Genomic DNA, 25,153 nt, shown 5'->3' on the forward strand with positions numbered 1-25,153 from the left:
AAAGGGCCATTGTGCAGCCATGATCACCTGCGAATTGCTGTCTTCAGCAGCCATTCTCTTTTATCTGTCAGTTTCTTCAGAATCCACTAACTTTTGGAAATGGTATAGACCAAACCTCCAAGCTGGAGGGTATAAAACATCAGCTTACCCAAAAAACTTTTGAAGTGGATCCAACAGGAGCTGGACTGCTGAGGCTTTCCTGCTTCCCAGTGTGATACAGGGGACGCCTGCACCGTGATGGAGGAGGAAGGATGGGCACTCTCACCATCAGCTAGGTAACTAATTCTTTTCTTTTGCTCACAGGTGCACAATGTAAAGAGTTACGGGTTATCAGTTCTGAAATCTTATGACTTGAATGGTGAATAAATGAATTAACATGATAAACTAATCTGGGCAAAAGGGATCCAAACAGACCTTGACACACGCCCACAGGTAAGGGCGCTTGTCAGATGCCTCAGCCCCAAAGGCTGAATGTTGGATGGGCTCTACCGCATGCCCTGATTGATGGCCAACGGCATGTATGCAGGAATATGTCAGGAAGGCGCAGGGAGACGAAGAGTGAAGATGAAAACATTTTTAGTCATGTTAAGAGAGAAAGAGAAACCTCCACTTTTCCTCTCATTGAAAGAAACACTTGTGCTTTCCCAGAGTTAGTTATCTGAGAGGATAACTGGAAAGGAAAAATACAAAGGAAAACAGACTGTGTAAAGGCATGTTCTTTTGTGCAGAATTTTTTAGGACTACATTCCCTTAATCAAACAAATCACCAAGAGAAAAGCTACAGAGACCTTTCGGGTGACCTGTCCAGTAGGTGTGTCCCCATTTATACAGTTTGACAGCACAAAGCAAAGCTGTTGTCCTGCGAGTGCCATCTCAGGAAGTGTTCAGCAGTTAGAGTTGCTCACGTCACGGTTTCATCACCAGTACAGTACCGCAGGACATCTTTCTTTGTCCCAGCAACCGTAAAGCGATAAGTTCAGTTTTCTTCAAAAAGGAACCATTTAGTCCCTTTTGCAATATGGATCACTTGGGAATTGCTGAATGAGGAGCTGTTGTGACAGAAAATGGACCACTTTGTTGAAGAGGTAAATAGTCAGTGTGGTATTTGCTCTCATGGAACTGGCGGAATGAACAGGAAGACCAGTGGCTTTAGGTAGAGCTGGTCTCCTCTTTGGATAGGAGATGACTTTTTTTCCATTCCAGTTTCTTTGCTTGTCTGAAAATACCCGAGCACATAAAAAAAAGCAATTCTCACTGGATGTATTTTGGTCTTAGAAAATGCAACATTGTCTACTTTAGTGTCTTTAGCAGTGGAGTTTATAGTTCCGTGTTTATTCAATGTTGGTACTCTCGGAAAAGGTTAAAAGGTACTTTCTTCACCACCACTAAGTGAGTTAATTGCTCACTTGCACGCCAATTCCTAGGTTACTTCTTCTCAGCCACTGAAATGAATACAAAATTCAGGCACCAATCTTAGAAGTGTTTTCCTCTGCTTTGACAACTCAGAGAGGGTATTTCCCACCATCTGTAATTCTTCTGGATGAACCACTGGACTGTGCTGAACCATAACCTGTCTTTGGCTCATTTTTGACAACTGCAAAGGCAGAGCCGGCCTTCTAATCTTCCACGATACCATTTCTCCAGTTAAATGCTGCATTTGCTCCATGAGTTAATGTCTTCACTGGTGGGTTGACCATCTGCCACTTGTTCTCCTCTTTAATCTCTTCGCAGAAACACATGCCCAGTGAAGGGATCTAGGAAAGAATTTACCAGCGGAATTACTATCAGGGTCGTTGCTTTGACATCAAAGAGGGGGCTTTGCTACAGAAGAGAGTCGACCCTGAGACTGTTCTGGGAGGAGTTCATCTTGCCACTTCTGAAATGAACTAAAAATAGACTGGAGGCCTGCGGGGCGAAAGCTGAACTTGTGTCATCACCCCACATTCATACTTGAATTTGATGATCAGAACATATTCACTCCTTATGCAGACAGTGGTAGTAAAAATATATTTAATGGCTGAATTATCTGGTTGGTCATAACAAGGAAGATGGAAAGGAAAACTGGGGTGAAGAAATCTGGCACTGGTGATAATACACAGATAGACATAAAACCTTGGCCACCAAGTCTCAAGCACAGGGCCCACTTGTGAAGCTGGCAAGAAAACCCTTCTCCGCCTCATTCTGTAGCTAAGCGCCGAAGCTGTGAACTTACAGTGACTTGGAAAACACACAGCTTCTTAAAGAGTGACTCACTGAACGCATATGCAGGTTACACTCACAACACCATGGGGAGGAGAGGGAAGGCTCTTAGCCATGTTTCTAAAGGAAGGAGGCTATCTCCAGATGGAGAGGTTTCCAAATGTACCTCTTGTCTGTTGGTATTACCTAGCATTAACTTTCCAGGGGAGCTGAAAATCTTCTCCAATGACTTAGCTGCTAGTCACATACTGTTCACCAGGAGAAAATCCTTCTCTTGACCTCCAGTGCTTTGCTAAAACTACATGAGATTCCTTTTGTAATGAGAAAGCTAATGCCATTGGTATTGGCATGCAATTACACGCATGTCTCGCTGTGTAAACAGGCTCCTTATTAAACGTATAATAAACCAAAAAGAAAGCTTCCTGCTGAAAAAAAATCTTCTTACCTTTCGTACCACCTGGGCAAAGTCACTGCTGTCTCTGGCGGGGAGTCCTATCAGAGGTCGGGTAAAAGATGCCAAGGAAGAGCCGTGGCCCACAATGAGGATGACACCTGATATGCCAAAGAAAGCAAAGCAAAGTAGTAACCTGCAGCACTGCCAGGTTACCCATCAGCAGATGAGAGCTGTTCATCTTTGCAGACCTCTGATTCTGTGGCAGGATGTATTGTGTTGGTCAGAAAAAATCTGGCGTGCTGTAGGCAGGCCAGCTAGTGAGAGAAAGCATTTGCTAAGAAAAGGGAAAAAAAAGCTTTCAAGAAAAGTCTATTATGTTCAGCTACATCCCAATGTAGAAAGACCCAACAAAGAGTATACTATTACAATTTAGTACTCTATTGTCTTCTGTTTAGTTTTGCTTTCTCGTGTCTATTCCATAAATCGCATGGACTTTGATTCAGTGTAACCCAGGACAAGGACTAAGAGCCTGCCTTAAGCTCTGTGCAGTATCAACAACTCATGTTAAATGTGCTTCTGCTGGCAAATCTCTGCCTGTTCCTGCTACTGAAAGTGTCTGACAGAACATACAAAGATCTGAAACCTTTACCTTTGCTGGGGCAGGCAGTGATGATCTGTTTTATAACCGCAGAGCTTCTGCTCACGTATTCTTCATAACTTTCCGATGGCACCAGAGAAGAGAGTGGGAAGTTACCCCTGACAATAAAACCACAAATATATGTTAATCTATATGAATATGGGGACACTGTTAGCACTATTGAATGACTCCACCAGAGAAACGTTACTTGGTTAAAAGGCTATAGGTTTATCTACTGACCCGGATGACATACTGCTACCTCAGATTGCATGGAGCATTAGCTTCCCCCACAGTAATTTCTATTAAATCTTATGGCTAAATCTCATACCTCATAACGCGCCAGATGCAGGGAAAACCAGGCTTTAATAAAAGTTGTAGTTTACAGTGGGGATTATTTAAAGTAGGATTCATGCCTAAGAAAAGCTCGTGCTTTGAGCAATTCTGTTGGCAAGGACCACTGCCCAGGTATGGGCTGCAGACCTGCAGAGTAGCCCAGCTCTAGCAATCCCGACCGAGTTCAAACCAAGGGCAAGACACTGATGATGTGAAAGCTTTCAAGATTACCTCAGTGTTAGTCTCCTTAATAAAGCAAGCAAATCAAAATCAACAAGAAACATGGCATATCTGCATCAGCTGGACAAATGGATAGTAGAAGACTTTAAACCCTAGAGTTAAAACAAATAAAATGTTTCCAAGGACATTAATCACAATGCACCACTCCTAAGTGTCTGAGCCTTCTTCTGTTTTTTCATGTCACCCTCTTAAATCTATCTTCTTCCAGAATGGGAGGCATTCACTGCTATGGCTGGCAAATATTGTTAGCCCTGTGTTGTGATACAATACAGGGTGTTAATTTTTTTTCTACAAACAACTGTCCCCCTTGCCCCAGTTTGATTGTCTCCTTATTTGGTGAATAGGCAGGAGTGAGATTAGATTAATATATTGTAGTAAGGCATGGTATCACAGTGTACTTTCCCAGGTGAGTCCTTGGTGTATTAAGTCAGCACAAGCGGCAGAAGTAGAAAATAGGTTGTAAAACCATGTGAAAGGCTCATGTTGGATTGTTAATCATAGCTAATATTAATCCTGGCTAGGTCACACAAGTCTATATTGGGGTATTCAAAACTAGTCTGTCTTTTGGCAGAGCTGCAATTTTTTTTTAATGTGCTGTCCTGTTGGTACCTCAGTCCCTTCAGTATTAACCCTGTTATTAACCAGCTGTCCTGCAGCAAAACTGAGCATCCCCAGCACTGGCCCAGGTGGTTTCCAGGCCAAATAGCACCAGGAGTGCCCAGACCAGGCTAAGGTCCTGGTGGGAGTGCTGTGTCCAGCTGTGGGGGCTACAAGGCAAGTGAGATGAGGATTAACAAGCGAAAATCCAGAAAGGACCAGTGAACAGGGGTCCAGAAAGCACAGCCTACAAGAGAGAATGGGAAGAGTTCAGCTCAGAGGAAAGGCCAAAGAAGGCTGTGATAACAGTTTGCAAAAAGCTGTTATGAAGAGGAAAGGAAGGCCTTGTCCTCCATGCAAAGGGTGAAGAGGAAAGAAATAAGTGGCTTACACCGTGACTGTCAGTCTTTAACAGCAGGAATGGCAAAGGCAGAGTTTAGCCTGATCTTGGACAGTGAGAACCTACCAACCCTCTGCTTCTGCCAGGGCATGAGAGGAGAGAGAGGCAGGGTTGATGACACCCAACCTTAGCTGCCCACAACTCAACTGTCTGGCTAGGTCAAAGGAGGCAAGTAAGCCCCTTCAGAAGGCAATTTGTACTGTCTTAAGTGTCTGACATAGACTAAGACAGAAAATTGCTGTCTTGGGACTCCCCTTCTTTCCACCAACAAGAAGGCTGCTAGCTAACCATCACAGGCTAGGCACCCAGTTCTTAGATGTCTGCAACTGGATGCAGTGAACCTCAAAGTGATTTCGTCTCAGCACACAACGCATGGGCAGTGAATATTTCAGCGTCACTCACGTTGCCTCTTAGAGGCACTGGAAACAGGAGAATTTGGGTTGGGTTCCCAACTGCTGACAGGGAGTGATCACGGACTTAACCTAGTTGAAGGTTGTCATTTGCAGTGGGTGAATATGGTAAAACCAGCTCCTGGGACCCAAGGATTTTGAACCCTGCATGTGATGGGAAGAAACTGGCATCATATGTGCAAGTTTATATCTCATCCACCCTATTTTTGCCTGGACCTGAGTGAACTGTGAAGGATCTGAAACCCTGTAGTTAGTACTGCTTCAAAGCTTCCCCTCTGAACTTCCCACTGCTCTTCATTTGCACCTTTTTCTATGTGGAAGTTTGAGGCAAGTGATTTTTTATCAAAAGAACCTAGGGAAAACAGTCTGTTGGTGGTAAAACACACCAGAAAGTACTATGATCCAAGGAAATGAAGGATTTCATTCCTCCATACAATTTCAAATTAAGCCAGTTTCTTGGCTGTAAGAAATGCATTAAGACGTGAGAAGTTTCCTTTCCCCCTTTCTTGTGCATATGGCAAACCCCAGAGATGCTCACTTTTATTATCTGAGTAATTTCCTGGATCTGGCTGTGCACTGCAAACACAGAGCAGCCTGGTTTGTGAGCAAGATGAGGAGCTAGATTGAATTGGAGGCTTATCGTTTCCTGCCCTTCTGTGGTTTGCAAGCACTCAGAAAAGGCATCACCACCAAGTTGCGAGGGCCCCAAAGGGTCCTTGCTCAACACAGTACTAATCTTTGGGCAACTCAAAGCAAAACAACCCCCTTCCCTGACAGAATTTCGTGCAAACATCATTTCTAGTCAAACACTGCTGTTCTGCCTGCCCCCCAAAACCAGAAGGACAGCAGCTCTTGTAGCTGTTGCTTCAGTGACACCAACCTGTGACATTTCAGGCATGGAGCTGTGCTCCCTGCCACTTCCCAGCCTGGGCTCACCCTCTGCCATGGGGCAGACCTCTTGCTGCTGCCCTGCAGGCCCTAAGCAAAGGGCTTACTAACCTTTTCTAAAGTCACAATTCTTCGTTGCCGAAAACCAGCATGTTATTTACGCGATAGGTGGTTCTTCACATTTCTAAATTTCTAATTGTATGAGGTTCAACAAGGTCAAGTGCCAGGTCCTGCACTTGAGTCACAGCAACCCCATGCAGTGCTACAGGCTTGGGGAAGAGTGGCTGGAAAGCCGCCCAGTGGAAAAGGACCCAGGGTGTTGGTCAACAGCCAGCTGAATATGAGCCAGCAGTGTGCCCAGGTGGCCAAGAAGGCCAACAGCATCCTGGCTTGTATCAGAAATGATGTGGCCAGCAGGACTAGGGAAGTGATTGTCCCCCTGTACTCAGCACCACTGAGTGCCTCAAATACTGTGATCAGTTTCAGGCCCCTCACTACAAGAAAGACACTGAGGTGCTGGGGCTTGTCCAGAGAAGAGCAACAAGGCTGGTGAGGGCTCTGGAGCACAAGTCTTATGAGGAGCGGCTGAGGGAGCTGTGGTTGTTTAGCTTGGAGAAGAGGAGGCTGAGGGGAGACATCATTGCCCTCTACAACTACCTGAAAGGAGGTTCTAGTGAGGTGGGGATCAGTCTCTCCTCCCAAGTAACAAGAGATAGGATGAGAGGAAATGGCCTCAAGTTACACCAGGGGAGGTTTAGATTGGATATTGGGAAAAATTTCTTCACTGAACCCAGTGAAGGCTGGGTATCAAACATTGGAACAGGCTGCCCCAGGGAAGTGGCTGCGTCACCATCCTTGGAGGTGTTTAAAAGGCGGGTAGACACGATGCTTAGGGACATGGTTTAGTGGTGGACTTGGCAGTGCTATGTTGCGGTTGGGCTTGATGAACTTAAAGGTCCCTTCCAACCCAGACAATTCTATGATTCTGTGATTCTAAAGCGTGTTTCACATGAGCCAAAGGTAAAAACAAAACTCCTGGTCCCTGACACTAATGCCTATAATGCATCTATCCTTGTGTTTGACAAACCATGGGCCTGCACTGGAGGATCTGAAGGCAACACCAAAGCAGGGCTGGTCCCATGCACAAGTGTCAGATGTCTGTGTGTGTGCAGGTGCACCCACATGCTACGTGCGAGCACATTCCCAATCATGCGTGTGTGTCTGTGTCAGAGGAGCTAACAAATTTGATTCTTGGGACAAGATAGCTGACAGCATATTTTGGGAACAGATCACACAGGCTTGAATTTGGTCAGAATCGCCCATTTTTTGCAGTGTTCATAATGGTATATGACAAATAAAAATATGAAGAGGCAACTCGGGGAAAAAAAGTACAGCTTTAAAAGGTAGATATGGAGCAATTACCTGTAACTTGTGTCTATTTTGTAAGAGGCCTCCGCCAGTTCTGTGACAGTCATGAAGTTAGGAATTACTCTGCTTGCTTCCCACTTGGTCCATTCAAACAGTCCTGGTTCCACCCTGATTTTGACTTTTTGATCTAATTTAAGCCCTGCAAGAACAAGAAATGTTTATTAAGAAGAGAAAGGCACACTCGAAGTGTTACATTTGTGCTGTATATTCTACCTTGTTTGCTGTAATGTTTTCATTAATGAAAAAGAATTATTTATTATCGAACAAAGGAAGATCGTGTTGATTAAATGAAGCCAACATTGTATTCTCGTCTGACTAATGTTAAGGCATTACAAATTCTTACATTATTGTTGTTATTTCTGGAGCTCTCTTGTGATCTGTAGGGTACAGCAGAGAATAGAAGAAAAGACTGAGTAATGTTGCAATCTGAATTAACTTTAGACAGGAAATGTTTTTAACATCTTTATAAAGTATTTTGCTCACTGGTCCTCAGGTGGGGCAATAAATTGTCTGACAGCGTTAGAAATGGAATTCTCTTGTTAAAACACACATTATTTTGTTGGTTATTCTCAAGAGAGGTTACTCAGTGGCACTAGCTCCCAAAAGACATGCACTGATGTAAATGTGGTAATGAACTGTGAACCTCTGACAAACCTCTTGGAGGGGACCGGAGAGGAAAAAAGAGTGGGAGAGGGAGAGGGATAAGGAAAGAGGCTCTGCAGTATGAAGGAACTGAAGCAAAGGCAAATGGTTTTGAGAGAAAGCTGTCTTCCCTGATTGACATACATATCCTTCAGAGCACTGGAAACATTTGCTTTTTGGCTCAGAATATTTTCTGGCAGTGGTGATTTGATGAGCGGCTACTAATGTTGAATTCAACCTGATGTGAAGCGCCTCTGATATAACATCAGATTCCATTTTAACTAGCGAGGACTAGAGTCAATGGGATCGCACTCTCCAGGCCTTACACATGGCAGCAGGTTTATTACTGCCTATATTACCAGATAGACAAGAACACCTCGTCTTCCCTGCTTAAATGTAACCATAAATAACCACAAATTTGTACATCTTCATAATTGCTCATCTCAGAGACTTCACAGAAGTTTGACGAAGACATTTTCGACATGGCAAAAGCACCTGGCCAGTTTTGCTGCCTTACCCTGCAGCACGTGTTGAGCTGTCTGTACGCAGCGGAGTGCGGGTGAGGAGTACACGTAGCTGACTGTCACCTCCTGGTCCAGCAGAGCTTCCCCTGGATGGGAACAGCAAAGTGAGTTGCTCTTTTACAAATCACAACAGATGAGAAACTGCTACAAAATACTTCCTGCAAAAAACAGCTTGGAGCTTCTCAGGTTCGTTGACACGGGATACATTGACAGTCCCTTTCTATTCAGTTTTTTCACACTGCTGTCTGACTGAGCTCACTAAAAAGCTCATTCTAGTTGCAACAGCAAGTGTAAAATGAGGGTTGGAGAGATTATTATGGAAGATTCGCTCCAAATCTGCAAACAGCAGTTAGGCATTTGTCTGTCTCCATATATCCGGATCATCAGAGACAAGCATTTGCACCAAACTTGCATTGTCACAGTCAGGCGCAGAAACAACTTCATCTGGTGAGCGAATTGAGTCAGACTAACCCATACCACCCACCCGTCAGGCATGATGAGGTGACCACAGTCTGCTGACCATGAAGCTGCATCCTCTGGCCAGCCCCTTCACTCCTCACTGCCCGTTCAGTGACAACTGCATAAGACATTGGTCCCTTGCAGACAAGCAGCAGGGCACAGGTCGTGTTGCAGCTTCTTCCTCTTAACTTTCTTCACCAGGAACTGGCAGAATGGGTCTCAAAGATGAGCAACCAGCCCCGCTGTCTATTTTACCATTAAACAAGATCTTGCAGTGGTTGCCCATAGAGAAGTGTTATCACAATGAGAGCTGCTAGGAACGTTTTCTACTGCAAAGCCAGAATGAGCTTTTGCAGACGATGAAAGCCTGCTTCCCAAACAAACCCTTACATTTGCAGTAGGATATTATCCAACTTACCTATAAGCTTTGATTGGAAAATACCACAGCAAGATAAAGGAGGATCGCATTCAAAGTGCTTCACGCTGTCTTTCCGCTTCGGCAGGGTGGAAGGGAAGTTCAGATCTGCTCTGTAGTATTTTCCTGAAACGAGGTGGGACATTTTGCCACAGCACAAGGGAGGCAGCAGCTGAATGCACAGGTGGCATTTTATTAGAATGGCTTCGTTTCTTCAGAACGGTTGGAGGGATGGTTATGAAAAGTCATCCCAGAGTGACATCTTGACTGGCAAATGAAACAGGTCGGGCCCCGTTCTCTGGCCACGAGGGCAAATGGTAAAGCAGGGCATCTGCCCAAGGAGCTAGTGTCTCATCCCTCCGCCTCAAACACCCACACTGTCTGTCCACTGGGACTGACTACGGGCTATGCTCTCCCCAGACCTCGCCTGGAAACCACGTGGGTGAGGGGGAGCTGCCATCAGCCGAGACCACACCAAGGAGAAAGGTAATAACTAAGCAGTTTTGGGGGATCATAGGGCAGTGCCTGCACTCAGATGAGTCCAGGATTATTTCAGTACTACAGACATAGTGTCTCCCTGATGAAAAAAACTGGTGACTGCTATTAGCTTAAAGAGATCACGTTTTAAGGTCACAACACTGGCTTGGGAAATCACCTGTCCTAACAAAATAGCACCTCTTCTGCAAGCTCTGAAGGATCAAAATGGGGGAGGAGAGAGAATATGGGAAACCATGAGAATTCAGCTTTGTGGGGCTCAAATGAAACAAAAATTCACTCCATATCGATATTCTTTTACTATTGTCAAAATGACAAAGCCCAATATTACTAATGAAGAAAAATGAAACCAACCAATTGATTATGCAGCCAGAAGGTGCCACCCTCATTATCTAGTGTGAATTTTGCACACTTAATATCAGAGATCTCCAGCATAACAAAGAAGACTTTGGGCATAAAGCTCTCCCTTCTGAACTCACACTTTCTTGTTTTCCTCCTTACTCATGACATGTATTTCCGTGTTCTGGGTCAGTTTTCTTCACCTCAAGACATACTTTTTTGAGAGAGAGAGCCAAGAAATTCAGCTTTTAATTTATGTCAGTGCTGACATCTCATTTCCACCATGGTTTGCTGTTGCTCTTCTTCCCCAGATTTTACTAGTGACTTACTGTTGTTGTCCCAAATCATCCAACACAAACATAAAGGACTTTAGAACATTATGAAATACTGGTAACATGCAGGTCAAAGCAGTGCTGTACCTGACTTGCAATGTTATTCGCTCTTTTGTGTCAGTGTTTACATTTACACATAGGAGACGGAACCTCTTGTACCCCCGTTACTGGGGTTAATTGATTTTGGTTCTGATTTGCTAAGATCCTTCCATTGTCTTACTCACCATCTGCAGTCAAGCACTGTTGAAGCCAAGATTTGCCAAAGACCTGATCAACTCTTTCCCCGTGGCGCATCACAAGCACGCCTCTTCGCAGGGTGGCATTCTGAGACAGCTGTGTAAAGAAGGTTTCTCATTACAGTATTATAGATAACCTGCATGAAAAGTCTGGATTCCTGGATGCTGCCTGGTGGAGGAAGGAACAGCAGACCTGTGCCGGGAGGTTTATAACAAGCATAGAGTGGGGGAAAAAGGAGCTGCTATAATAGATGCCTACCTTTAGGACAATAGTAAGCCTGACCTCCACTTGAGGCAAACGAAAGAGATTCCTGACCTTCACGGACTACAGATTAGGATTTAGCTCTGTTTATAGTAGTGAAAGGTAGTTCTGATAACAGATCTTTTAAATACAGTGTGGAAAGACATTAAAATTTTAATATATATCATATGCTTGGCATAAACAAAAGAGGGAAACTAGCTAAGATTTAAGTGGTAATGCTATTTTCTACACCAGGACTAACACCAAGCTCATCATTCTTTTCCTAATGAAAACACTACTTTTACAATTTTCATAACTTTGTGGCCAAGTCAACAGTGAACCCAAATCTCCTCTGAGGCCGCTCTTCAGTCAGATTGCATGGAATATCAAAGAACTTCTAAGTAGTTTGGGGTTAGTATACAATGCATGTTAAATACAGATGAGAAGATAAGGAGGAACGGGTCAAAGGCTTTAAAACTTTTTCAAGAGTAAGCCACTGCAGCGTTACTGCTGCAGCACTGAGGTTAAAGATGTGTATCTTCAGCAGCAGAGAAAGGTACTCTTAAGAAGTGGCATGAAATTTGGTATGTATTCTGCTAAACACTATTGCATTTCTGCCTCGAAACACAAATCAACCACCACAAGATCAGTGTTTAAAACTAAGGTTTTGTGGTCTTGCTCTTCTGCTTAGGAGGAACCCAGAGGCCAGGGAAACTCCTAGACTGCAGACGTGCACATCTGCAGAACGTGTTCCTCAGGCCAAGCAGTGGCTCTGCCACAGATCTTAGCTAGATAAGAGAGGCCAAGAGTAACCAAGAGCCAGTGGAAGGATGTGTGACTTGTGCAGAAGTTTCTGTCTTACAGTCGTACACGCAGCGTCCTGGGAGACCCCAGGATGGAAATTCCCTCAAGATTCCCTCAAGTTTCTCTGATAACACAAATGAACTTGGGATTATTCCCCAGCACAGCAAGAAGAGAGACCGTGGGGCCAGCAAGCACAAAGGGGTTTCTGCAGCATGTTGGTGTGCTGGAAAGGACTGTCTTGGCATTCCTGACAGTCAGAGCCAATAAGACAATGCAGGAACAAATGTGCTGAAGCTAAAAAACCAGATTCCTTATTTGTTTTACTCTTCCTACCAGAAGACCAGTGGAAAACCTGGGAAAAAAATTGATACATGTTGACTTTGAAACTGAGACAAAAATGTAATCCCGTCAGTGCTGCTAACCTTTCCAGCTAGCTGTTGCCTTGCTGCAGTCCTATGCAGTTATTTGCATTAGCTATGTATCTAAAAATACAAAAAATGATGAAACATTTACATGTGTTTAGATCTGGGACCACAAAACCCCCCAAGGTGACATCCATGGAATCTGGACATAAAAGTAACAAAGAGCAATGAGCCAAATTCTGCTCTAGTTACTCTGCTATGAACCTATATGAAAGTCAGCAGAAGTTGTGCCTGCGTCTCACTTGTCGGGCTTGTCGCCATACCTCTGCACAGCTTGCCCCGTAAGGCTGTGCACAGAGAAACCTGGGCAGAGCGCTCATATGTAGTGCTGTTACGACAGGAACGGAAAGAGTTTTATGAAAGAAGGCAAGAGTAATGTACACCATATAGGTTACAAAATATTTATGAGATATTATACCATACAGTATGAGGGTATGAATGTGTGCGTATATATGCGCATTACAACTTAACATGAAAATGTAAGACAGAAAATCAAAGATACTATTAAATTGACTAAACGCTTTTAATTAATAGTATATCTGCACAAGCACATGGTGAAGATAAGAAAAGGGAAAAAACAATTACCTGAAGAGAAAGTACATTGGTTACGCTCCTTGACATACTAGGATTACAGACTCCTCCATTCAGCTTTACATTAGGTTCATTTTCAGTTTGAGTGAATAATCTTGAAGCTGTTACAAAAACATATTCCCTGTAGAAAAAGCAGAAGCAACACATACACACACACAAAATATGGGCGCATACACAAATAGAAGGGTTTTTTAAGTCATGATTTTGTCTACAGACACGTATAAGTCTGGATTCACGTTCCATTCAGTATTTTTTTGCACACTTACAATCCACTTCGTTGCTTTGTTCTTGATTTAGAATCTGCCCAGTAAAAACGAGGCTAAAATAATATGAACTGACGGTACATATTGGGTGTAACCCTGCTAAAGTGCGAGCTTCAAACAGGAAATACTACCTGGTTGCCTCCTCTCTGTCTCTGAGGACTCAGTAAGAAGTGCACCTACACCTCCCTGCTTAGAAAAATCAGCTGTAATCTACAAGTAGCATCAGCCGTGCTGTCAGCTGCAGAGCGAAGTGCAGGAAGCCAGACAGATGCCTGCTGATACAGGGTAAATCAACAAGATGAGGGTGGGCTCAAGGTGGTGGAGTAACCTTTGTGTGGTTTCATTTCAAGTTAACTTTGCAAGCTCTTGAAATGAGAAAAAAAGAAGAAAGAAGAAAGCAGTGAGCCAGGCAGAAGGCTCAGCCTGCCCGGCAGAATGTGGTCTTTTAAAATTCATTAGGATGTTCACGTTGTTCACGAGCAGAGGTAATCCCTTGAGCAGCTGAACTAATGAACTCTGGGTGTCTGTGGGCGTGTGTCCCATGTCTTTTCTTCCAGAAGTCTCAGCATCCCACCCAGGGCCCCACGACCACCCTCTCCTCTGCTCACGCCACCTCCAGCTCCCACCTGTCAGCCCACAGCTCACAGTGAGGAGGAACGCTGCCACGGATCCCCAGCAGGAAAAGCGGCTGACCCCACGAAACCCCAACTTACCTGTGCTTAACCCACGTGTCTGACTCGTTGGCCCTCTCAGTGTAGTTTTCGGGAAGAAAACCCCTGCAGCCAGTGCGATGCGAGGTCCCAATCACCCAGCCTTCGCTGACATCGGACTGCTGCGTTGGGTCAACATAGATGAAGTCCCCGGTGTTGATCATGAGTTCGTCAATGTTCTGGGGCTTGTACTGGAAGAGGGCCCTCAGCGTCTGGGGGGAACACGCCGCAGGGTCAGGCTGATGGCCGGAGCTTGCTGCTGCACGTGCCACAGCGGTTCAGGGGTTGCTTGCTCAACTCTCTAGTGGACACAGTGACCAGTAGTATTTTCCACTCCGCAATGTGCTCTTTAATGATACTTCAGCAGAGAAAAACAAAAGCGCTACCACAATTGCAGTATGTGTAAAAATAGGCATTTAGTTGTCATAAAAATACTTTTTTCCTGTAAGCAGTACAGACTGATTTGAAAGCAGACATAGCAAAAGTGTTATCAGCTATTTTTGTGATTACTTGCAACTCCCCTGAGTGTGACCAAAATCCAATATGAGACTTGTGACAAAGCGATATATTCATCTGACCAAAAAATGTTGATCGTTCCATAATTTAAATCTGGAAATGAGAATTGGAAAAGTCTTGACTGGTTTTAACGAGGAGTCTGTTAAGCAGAAAATCATCAGCAAGAACCGTGCCCTTCTCACTGATATTTAATCAGCAGTTTTCATCATAGCTGGAACAATCAAGAAAACTAATTTTGCCAAATGGAATTTTACTGCAAAGCTTTGATCTTTTGATCTGACAAATTCTAGCAAATATTCAAACCTCATCATTTTCTGTCTCTCATATTTTGTCATGCCACGGTAAGATTAGGGCTTTTTGCTGGAGTTTGGAATTAGACCTTGCTGACATGAAGGTCAAGCAGGCTACCATAAAGGTGTCTTCTACTGATTCATGAGTACATGTTTTCAACCCAAAGAGGTACTTGAAACAACCATGTTTTTTGAAACACTGTACTGTGCATGCACTGCTTTTCTGAAAGAAAAAAAAAGGCAGGATGACTGTAGCAAAGAGTCTGACCATGGGCTCACGAAATTAAGTGAGTCTGATGACAGTACCTGGTAATGCACAAAACGCATGTCCCGTGAGTAGAGAGCAGCTACCCACTGGCAGGCCTCCCCTGGGTTAATACATTTGGCCAATTGTTCCAAAGTCTTCTGATGGTGAGGATAAAACTTGTGAGCCAAGGTAAGGTGGAGCTGCTTTAGGCAGGGCTTCACATGACAATCTAGGAATAGAACAATCACATCACAACATGGAAGTGAAGATCATTTAAAGCTCTCTTCTTGTTTTGTCCTACATGCATTTCATGATACAGGAAATATCATAGTCATTAGCAGTAGAGTAGATCATAGTTTTGCTGAGTAACTGTTTTGCAGAATGTCATGGTTTTAATCATGCCAAAATAAGTCACAAATCTGGACTGGATTTGCTCCCTGGTTTCAGCTGGGAGGAAAAAAATGAACAGGTTTTGAATTCCTCTCCCTGTCTGAGATGTTTTGAACACTTTGCTCCCAGATGAAGCTATTCCTGAACTATGTGCCTTCAGTCACCACTGGTGATGCAGTTTCTCTTGGATGTCACTGGAGGGGAGATTAGGACCTATTTCTCAGGGATGCAGTTGGGCCTCCAGGCTGGGCCATAGCAGCATGGCGATGGGGGTCTGGGATATTCCGATCTTGAATATCCCGATCAATGGCCTATCAAGTTACACAGACAACCATTTCAGCTTCTAGACAAAAGCACTGAGTCTTCAAAGTCTAAAACACGCTCCCCTAGCCATGTTATTTTCAAATCTGTAGAAGGAAAGGGTGTGTGCTAGCATAAAACACGAGCTAAGCTTCCCCAGAGACACAGGCGATGCTTTCAAGTACCATACCTAAGCATCTGTGCAACAACCCACCCGCTTTCTTTCTGATGTTGGTCCTACCTGCCAGAGCTGAAGCCTCTGACGAGAATGCCAGAGCAAAATCTTTGAGGATATTTGCATGGCTGTCACCAACAAAAAAGCCAAGGTAGCTGGTGGATGAATGTAGTGATAGGGAAATGAATGGCGGAAAGCTCTGTGAAAAGCTGTCACCGACTCGCTTTAGGGTGTCATACAATAATTCCACTTTCTGGTCTTCACACTGAAAGAAAACAGAAGAAAAGCAGGCTTTACCCACTGGCTCAACAGCCACTACTGTAGCCTGTGTCACACAGTAATATCATAAAACAGTGAGGGCATTAGACTTCCTGAGAATGGCAACACACCTACGAACTTGCCTGAAATTCCTGGTATTAAAATCAGTAATATTGGGCAGTTTGATCATCACAGTATCCTGGTGCTATAATAGGAGATGGAGCCTTCTACCTGGTGGTGTACCTAGATTGGGTAGGAAAGAACCAGAAGATTTTACCATCTGACAGGTGTACAGTAACCTGTCTGAAATGAGGCAGGCACCCCAGATTTCCATCTTCAATTCTAAGTAAGAAGTTGCACCATTGCTATCGGACACCCGAAATCACTCTTGCTAAAACTTCAAGATCTCAGAGGCTGAGCGACATACCTAGCAAAATTCGTGAGGCATCTTTGTCATTATGTTCCTTAATGCCCTAATGACAGCAAATTAAGGGATTGTACAGAGCCATGCTTCCACAAAAAGCATCAATTAAGTGATTTAAACAGTGAAGAGACAAAGATGAAATTTGTGCCGTCCAGCCAAAGACAGAAACTCTGATGACGCTCCATTTCCACGCTGCTTTATTCTCCTGCACAGAGCTATTAGCTCCGTTTAGCCTTTACACTGGGTGAAGCTGCTGAAGGGGAAGAGCAGGAGAGAAGAAAGGAGCTCAGACCTGCTTACACCGTCTTTCTCTCGAGCATTTCTTAAGACACCAACCCGCTGCCTGGCAAGGCTCAGGCGTGGTGAGGAGAGATGCTCTGAGCAGCACCGGGCAGACTGGGCTGTGGGGAGATAGGTGTGGGTGGGATCCTGCACCAACCCAAATGCCGTGCAGCAGGGTCCTCTGGGGCCAACAAGTTCAGGAGCTGCAAAAGACGTGGGGAGTCAGGAAACAGGAGAGGGCTGGGTCGGGAGAAGGAGGTGGGAGCCAGGTCAATGAGTCTCGCTTTCTGCCTGTGAGGTGCCCAGGTCAGCTCTTGCTGACAGCCGAGGAGCAGAGAATAGCACCAGAGGGTGCATTTATCCCTAGGAATATGCTACCTGAAACAGGGCTGAGGTGAACGAGGTGAGGGTTGCAATTCAGTCATCTCTTCCAGGGACAGGCCTTTAAACTTGACACCTTTCAACAGCATGGCATTTGTTATTAATTGATGATTTTTCTTCTGTGTAATTGTGATTAAAAGCCACACGGTACCCTGCTATTCAATATTTTGCAATGAAATACTCTTATTTTCACTGTCTATCCTTAGCAGCATGGTTTAGCATGAAAGTATGATTGATTAACATAATCATTTTGTCCAGCTGCCCTAGCTCGTGTCTGTTTCAGCACACCTCAGCTGCTGCTGACGTTCATGTGCAGCACCATCAGCATGCGAAAACTTCGTACCAGTTGGCTCCAGAGTTTTTCTAGACCTTTGTTGGTCTTTGCTGATACTGGCACATTCACCCATGTAGGAGAAGCAGCTCTGCTGGGAAGTTCTCTAGAGGGTTACCCGTCATTCAGAAGCCCAGCTAGGTGGACAGTAGCATCTCCAGAACCAGAAAACAGCCCACGGATTCCCGCTCAGGAGCCTAACTTCCTTGTTAAATTATTGACAAAGTGACTCAATTGCACTGTTGGGCTCCAGCCCAGCTCCCCTTGCTCTTTCCATCCCTGTGCATTCTCCTTCTCTCTTTTTCACAACATCCAAGCTTCAATAGAAAGGCTAAAGACTGGGACATGCCACCATAGCTGTGACCTTCTGGCTGGGGTTCTCGGGGGGAGGCAGGGGTTTCCCTGAGGCATAATACCAAAGTTGTCTACATCCTATGATAATGCTGTCAGTGTTGCACAGTTGGCTGAAGGCAGCCACAGCTGCCCTGGGCAGGAAGGTTTCACATCCTAGATCAGTGCAGCAATGAGCATGGTCTCTCTTGTCTGACGATAGCTGTGTGTGTGGAGCAGTGCTTCCCACAGGTAGGTCCATGTGCAGCCTGAACTGCACGGGGTTGCTCTAGGTGGATGTATCACTCGGCTACCCTTGAAGCATCCCATTGGTCCCAGCATCCAGTTTTTAGGTATGAGAAGGCCTAAGGTGGGTAGCTAAAGCAGGTGGTGGGAAGAAAGCCCTGGGTGCCTGTGCAGAGGCTGAACATTCAAATATTATGCAAACATGCCCGGACCTAGGTCATGTTAGTTTGATCACCAAGCAGAAGTTCTGGTGTAAGAAAACTGCCGGTGGTCCACTTTCACCAGTAGCTGATATTTGACCCTTGCAAATCTTTTGTGCCTTACTGTGAAGAAGTCGCAGAGAGTGATGTGTGGAAAAATCTCATGGGCTCTGTTTTTCCCGCACTGGCGCTTGCTCTCCTTCCAAAACTCTTGCAGGTGGTTATGCAAATGGCCGGTGGGACACAAGTAAAGAGCATACTCCTGAGGGATTGGGTCATCCAGAGAAGGATCATTGCAGTGGGAGTGCAACCTGAAATCAAGAGCGTATCACAGACTAAGCATGTGCACCACTTATTCTTGTTTCCTGTGGTTGAAGGCATTCATAGTAGAGATCAGAAAAAGGAAACACAAGGTTGTTATTTTCTTACAAACGAAAAGCTAAAATAAAAGCTCCTTAGAAATTTTTGCTGTGAAATGCTAACTAATGGAGAATGGATTTTTCTCCTGCTTATTTTTTCTGTACTTTACATTTTACTATGTGCCTTCACGTCTTTCAATGACTGAAAATGGAAGACGACAAAAAAGATTTTTTTTAGGGTTTTTTGGGTTATTTTTCCCTCTTTTTCATGACAGGAAACAGAGGGCTGGAGGAGGAAAAAGAAGCAATGGTAGAAAAAGTTGAAGAATGCCAAAATGAGAAATAACTGAAGATTAACAAAATAACCAAAAAGAGCTACGATTTTTATTCAGCCCTTGTAAAAGCAAACAAAACAAATCAGAAAATGCACAAACAAAGATCAGAAGCTCATATCCCACATGATGGTATCCTCCACTCTGTTCTGCACATGCTTATGTTTGGCTTCACAGCTGTTGGATTGGGAGTGATTGTTGGAAAGCGTGGTGGCATCCCTGACAAAAACTTATTTGGGAAGAGTCTGCCGTTCTCAAATGTCTCCTCTGGCTTCTCACAAAAAAAAAAAAAAAAAGAAAGAAAGAAAGAAAAAAGAATGAATTCAAGCCCAAAAAAAAGCACTACAAAACCCAGAAGAGAATGCAAGGAAAGACTGTGTTTAATTTGAGAGTGGATTAAAGCAAATAAATCAATAATCAACATACGAATACTCTGTGGAAGTCTTGGTAAAGAGGAAAAAATTTTGTATGGATCAAGACTAACAAGTGATTTTGACTCTAATGATACCTCCCTCTGACCATCAGCCTTTCAGCTTATTTTATAATGACCCTCTCTCAGGGGAAGAAGATGGGCTGTTTGCCTTCAGCCATTGCCGTTTCCCCCCAGGTTGTTATTGCATGCGTTTTTAAGTGCAACCGTGGGTTTACAGATATTTTCCCAGTTCTCTTCCTCTTTTCCATAGGGACAGAGAGTCTAGGTTACCCCCTTGGGCCCTGTGCCTGGTGCCCATGGGTGCCCACCACAAGGTGCGAGCGCTGTGCCAAGGCAGGGAGGACATTCACCCCAGGGGTGCCTCCGAGCGCCTTTCCGCATGCGCCCCGGTGCGTGACCACAATCCTGGCTCGGAGCCTGGGAAGCCCTTGCAGAGGCAGTGCGGGGACCTCAGTGCCCAGAGCCATAAATAAGCAGGAGGCTTAAAACTGATGAGCAGTGTCTGCCCAGAGCAGCCTGTCCCATGAACTGACTAACATCACTGCTGCGAAAGCAGCTGCTTTTATGTAAGACTGTCTTTGCCTCCCCAGCTTTTTTGAGTTACCCTAGACCTTCTGCAAATAACCAGTACAAATACAATTATTTCTTTCTCCATGTAAACTAAAATAACAAAAAACCCCAAAACCCCAGATGCAGGGCTTTTTATGGTAGCTAACTTAAAATTCAGTGACAGAATCAGCACATGAAGGAGGATTTTTAGACAGGCTTAATGTGAAAGCACTCTAGAAATTACAGGTACTTACCATTTTGCAGCATCTTCTATTGTCTTTTGTCCAGTAGCAGCCAAGGCTTTTTGCCTAGAAAAAACCAAAATGGATTAATTGGAATAACAGAAACAAAACTCCTAGAAAGTAAAGAATGGACATGCTGTGGTCACCAAGTCTATTTTCCAGCACAGACAGGACCTTTAACAACTAGGTTATTCCTGGCAAATATTAACATTCTTGACGCCCTACAGACAGTTTTTTACACTGCAAGTCTTTAATTCCTTGAAGATTGGTAACCTGTCCTCCACATAGGATGTCCTCCTTTGTGTTCTGGAGGTGTTTCCTAAGCAGCCTTACGGACTATATGGATTTCCTTGGGGTTGGGCAAACCATCCATCCACGCACTGAAAGTGCAGGGCTTGCTTGACTCATAGGATAATGTTCTGGTTCAAGATGACAGGCCCAAGTCTATACATATAACCAAAGCAAAACACACTCATTTGGGGGTTTGAAAATCTGTATTGAAGATCTCCCACAGGCCACCAGAGAGCCAGATCTAAGCCACCATTTCAGCCCAAGATGAGGGACAATATCTCACATTTCTCTCTGTTAATACAATTGACATTCACTGGGATCGGATTTGATTTGCCTTTCCCGGTCTCACTAGAGCTTTCAAAATGCCAAATATGCGCTTCATATCAACAAGTCTTTGTGACTAAATGCTAGGCGATGGGTGAAGGATTCGAATATTGAAGTAGCAGCTGCACCCATTAACCCCATTTCCAGCCCTGTAACCCACGTACAAACTTCTCAGAAGAGACATGGAGGGGAGGTAGAGAGAGTGGACATGGAGGAAAACGTGCTAAATTGCTTGGCATCTGCTCATCTCTTTCCTTCTGTCTGGAGGCCATCCTTTCTGGACACTGGGTCTTGAGGGCATTGATTTGTTTAGTCTCCCCACATTTTTATCCTCCATTCATCCCTGCAACACCTGAGCAACCACCAGCAGCGCAACGAGTACATTAAACAGCAGGACTCAGGCTCATCCTGGGTGATTCCTCCCAGCCTTCTGTCTTCTCTCTAGTGCAAAAACTACCTATGGGCTTGTTAAAAACATTGAAATGTACTTGTGTGTACACTGCCTGACTCTTCAGTGGGGGCTCAACGTGGATGAGGGCTAACTTGAATCTTTCCACTCAAGCTTTACCTTTCTTCTCCATGAAGTAAATCAACTACCATGGCCAACTCAATGCAAAACCATGAGCTAGCTGGTCTAAAACTAGCCTGTGTCCTCTGTGACTAAATAGTCCTGCACATTTTCTTTCCGCCCCTCTGCTGGCTCCCCCTTCTCTGCCACATCAAGAGTGAACAACTGTGTTTTTGTTGTTCTTCCCATGCAGCCTTTCCTGCTGTATCCCGTTGAAATGTCAGTGTCTGCTGCTACTCAGCCAATGATGCCAAACTTTGTCAACTGCTTGTTACACCTCAAAGCAAGTGTTTTATCTCTTCATGCCCTGCTACTCCTCCCACTCAGAGACAAGCCCTGTGCAAACAGCCCTGAAGCCAAATGGAGCTTGACTTCAGCTTTTCTTTACCACAGGGCCTACACGATCATGAATGTGATAAGGCAAGTGAGACCTGAGACCGTGGACTGTCACGCTGCTCAGTACTACCTCCTTGCTCCCTTGTGCTCCTCTCTGTGCCTCTTCCCACCTTTTGTCTCAGCGTGTACATTGGCTGCGGGATGCTTTCCACCAGGGTTCATAGAGCCCTTGGCGTCCGGAGATTATTAGGCTGTAACTAGGCATCCTATGCTACCAAGATGAGCGGTGAAGACTGAAAGATAACACGTAGAATAAATTCTGTGTATACCAAATTCTCTGAGATAGAGAGTAGGAATAAACCATTGAAAATATGTGTTAAAAATACTGTCGTTACAGCGAGAATAAACTGTCTCTTCCCTAAAGCAGAAAACTGCTGATACAGTTCCGTTCTGCCGAAGAACAAGGGGAGGCCCATTTTGTGTGTCTGATGCTTGGCTCTATCCTCATATGTTTTGGTTTTGTTCTTTGGGGAAATGTTGCTTTGGTGTGCTGGTTCTACATTGTGGAAGATTTTGTAATGTTTCCACCCAGCCTTGTTTTTCTCAGGCCAGGACATCTCAAAAGAACAACTTTTCACTACGGTCATTTATGGTTCAATCCAGGAATGGCAGACACAGCTAAAAGGTTTTATAAAAACACAATCAAAACTTTAAAGGTCTTAAAATCAGTAAAAGCAAATAAATTAAAAAATAAAGCACTTCTGGACATTTTGTCATTTTATGTCAATTTGCATAGTACTTCTGCCACTGCCTCTTGATTTTGACCTGGGAAGCAGCAAGCCAACTCAGTAACAGCAGCAAGTGTTTCAAAGGGGATTTGAAGAACATCACATCACACAGGATTAAAAATTCAAAAACTAGCCATTACTTTGGGTGTCCAAACTTATAGCATTATTAGAGAAACGATAATCTGGGTTTTCAGCTGCACAGCTAAAATAACACTGGGTATAATTGGGAACAAGGGATCCACAGTTTCCTTTTAAGCTGTGCTCATTGTGTCTGGAGTTGCTCCACTGAACAGAGATGTTCCTAGAAAAGCAACACAGCACTTACGGATGGAGCTCTTTCAACTTGCTCAGTTTTCAATGAAGAGTCAAAATGCAAAGATATTGCTCTCCTTTTTAAAATATTTTTATGAGGAGTTTTTTGACATTTAAATAAAAAGATTTTTTTTTTTAACAGTTTGAACTGAAGTGTCCATACTTGCCCTTCAGAAGTTTGAAAATCCTCCCTAAAACTTCCCTTTCTGACCAGAGCAATGTTTGGGGGAAGAATGACCATGACGTTTCTTTTTTATTAACTTGGTTGGAAATGCTGCCACCAGTTATTCTCTCATTCACTGGGGTTGCCAAGAAGAGTGTCTGGTTCGTCACTATTATATTTTGCAGCTAGGATGTTCTTTTGGAACAGGATCCTGATTCAAGACAGGAAGAAAAAGCGACAGAATTATGTGGCATCTTGTTAAGGAAAGCTTATTCTTTGAAAACTGTTTCCAGTGACAAAATCCTGTAAGAGATCTTTGCCAGGCCTGAAAAAAATTTTGGATAGAACTTACAACCACATTGAGCTCCCGTATAATAACAGCGATAAGCAGAAAAAATGAAAGAGAATATATCCCAAGAGCAAACTTCGGACATCAACTTCGTAATTCGTTGTGAAGCCTCTCAACCTGAAGACATGGAAGGGCGCGTGTCTTCAGATATACACAGCATTTATAAAAATGAATGCAGAGCAGCTTGTTTTTGCAATATGAGCAATACACACTGTTCTACAAGAAATTCAAAGCAAGACAGGTCTGATCCCTGTATAGGGACACCACTCCCAGGAAGCAGCAGGCTCTCTTGATGAATAGACCAAGCTGCCTGCTTTCAAGATCTCATGAGAAATACCTCTTATATCTTAAGATGCCTCTTAGGGCGCAAAGGCAGCTGAACACATTACTCACGCGATATGAGCCGGGAATCCTTTGGCAAGGAGAGACTCGAGGAGTGCAGAGGTGCTTTTGCTCCTGCGCTTGTTGGACACCTTTGCGTACAGCTGTGTCTCGGCCACCGCCATCTCCTCCGCTCTTCCCCTGACCGTGCACTGGCTGCTGACAGAAACTGGGAGGTGGGAGGAAGGTGCGAGGGAGGGAGGGAATAAGAAACTGAGAGAGAAAAAGAGGCAGCTAAAAAAAAAACAAAAAACAAAACCTCAAACCTCTTGCGATCTTTTCCGACAAAAGCTTACATCCTGTTTTCTTAGCATCTGCATCTCCGAATTTTTGTCTTAGGGTGGCTATAAAAGCAGAAGGTATCTGCAGGCTTTTCCCATCTGTCCTAGCAGAACAAGACTAGCAGTCCAAAGGTAAACACCACAGAGAGGGTGAACCTGCTGAAGGGTCTAAGACTGGGTCTCCTTAGCTCTTCATTTTAAATTGTCTTCTGAAAGCCAAGAAATCCACCTGAGTTGCTACTGCAGCATGGGGGAGGTGAGCAGAGATGTACTGCAGCATGTAAGACATTAGTCTGTAGGCTGAATTCTTTCCTTTTGGGTTCAATTTTCATGTCCTCCAGTCCCTATCATACATGGCTCCTGCTTTGGTCTTCTCAGCCAAAGGCAATGAGCCAGCCAACTGTGCAAGGTCAAACTCAATGTCCCATCTAGACATTGTGCCCTAAGGATGGGGTTGGGGCAGCTCAGGGTGGCAGAAGGCACACGCCTGTCCATCCTGGTGATGCCAGTCCCACCATGGGAGCCTTTGCAGAGCTGTGCTGGCTGGTCCCCTGGGTTACCAGCATGGCCAGAGCTGGTGAAATTGTTAGAGCCAACTTTGCCTGACCTGGAATGTCCTCATTGAAAGTAACACTGCTCCCTGGGGAGGACTGAAAGGGTCACCTGAGCTGCTGGTATCCTGAAATGAGCCCTCACTTTCTCCCCCTTGGCTGAAGCCAAAGGGGGGAGCCAGTTTTGGCTGCCTCTCCCATCATCTGTCACTGAAACCCGGTGGGAAGAGCATCAAGTACTGTGAGCAACTCAAGAAGTGCAAATTTCTTTACACATCCTCATTTACTTTCTTTTTTTTTTCTTTTTTTTTTTTTTCTTTTAATGTCCTCCTGCGTTTCCCGTTTCCAAGGAAGCCTGCTGAAAAAGTGGCATAAGAGATGAGGAAGAACTTTTGATGCCACAGCCTAGATGTGAATGATTAACAGGAATGTGACCTGGCGTCCTGTCCTTTGGAAGCACCGGTTTCCACCAGGCACAGCAAAGGGACTAAACAGCTTCCCTCACCGCGGCCACATTCCAAGGAG

The 25,153-nt window shown here is 44.5% G+C and overlaps 1 protein-coding gene across 1 annotated transcript; it reads right to left on the reverse strand.

Annotated features, from left to right (window-relative positions):
- Window positions 1-559: 559 nt before the first annotated feature.
- UBASH3A (ubiquitin associated and SH3 domain containing A) lies at window positions 560-23,969 on the reverse strand. The gene is made up of 14 exons (XM_054187412.1): window positions 23,809-23,969; window positions 20,297-20,350; window positions 18,494-18,680; window positions 15,984-16,182; window positions 15,112-15,281; window positions 14,003-14,211; window positions 13,021-13,147; window positions 10,957-11,065; window positions 9,570-9,692; window positions 8,686-8,778; window positions 7,521-7,665; window positions 3,243-3,349; window positions 2,645-2,751; window positions 560-1,754 (listed from the first exon to the last, which is right to left on the reverse strand). Exons 1-14 carry the CDS (start codon window positions 23,919-23,921, stop codon window positions 1,617-1,619), a joined length of 1,881 nt encoding a protein of 626 aa, XP_054043387.1. The 5' UTR covers window positions 23,922-23,969; the 3' UTR covers window positions 560-1,616.
- Between the last annotated feature and the right edge of the window lie 1,184 nt (window positions 23,970-25,153).

This window comes from Rissa tridactyla, chromosome 1 (assembly GCF_028500815.1).
Source record: "Rissa tridactyla isolate bRisTri1 chromosome 1, bRisTri1.patW.cur.20221130, whole genome shotgun sequence".
Classification (NCBI taxonomy): domain Eukaryota; kingdom Metazoa; phylum Chordata; class Aves; order Charadriiformes; family Laridae; genus Rissa; species Rissa tridactyla.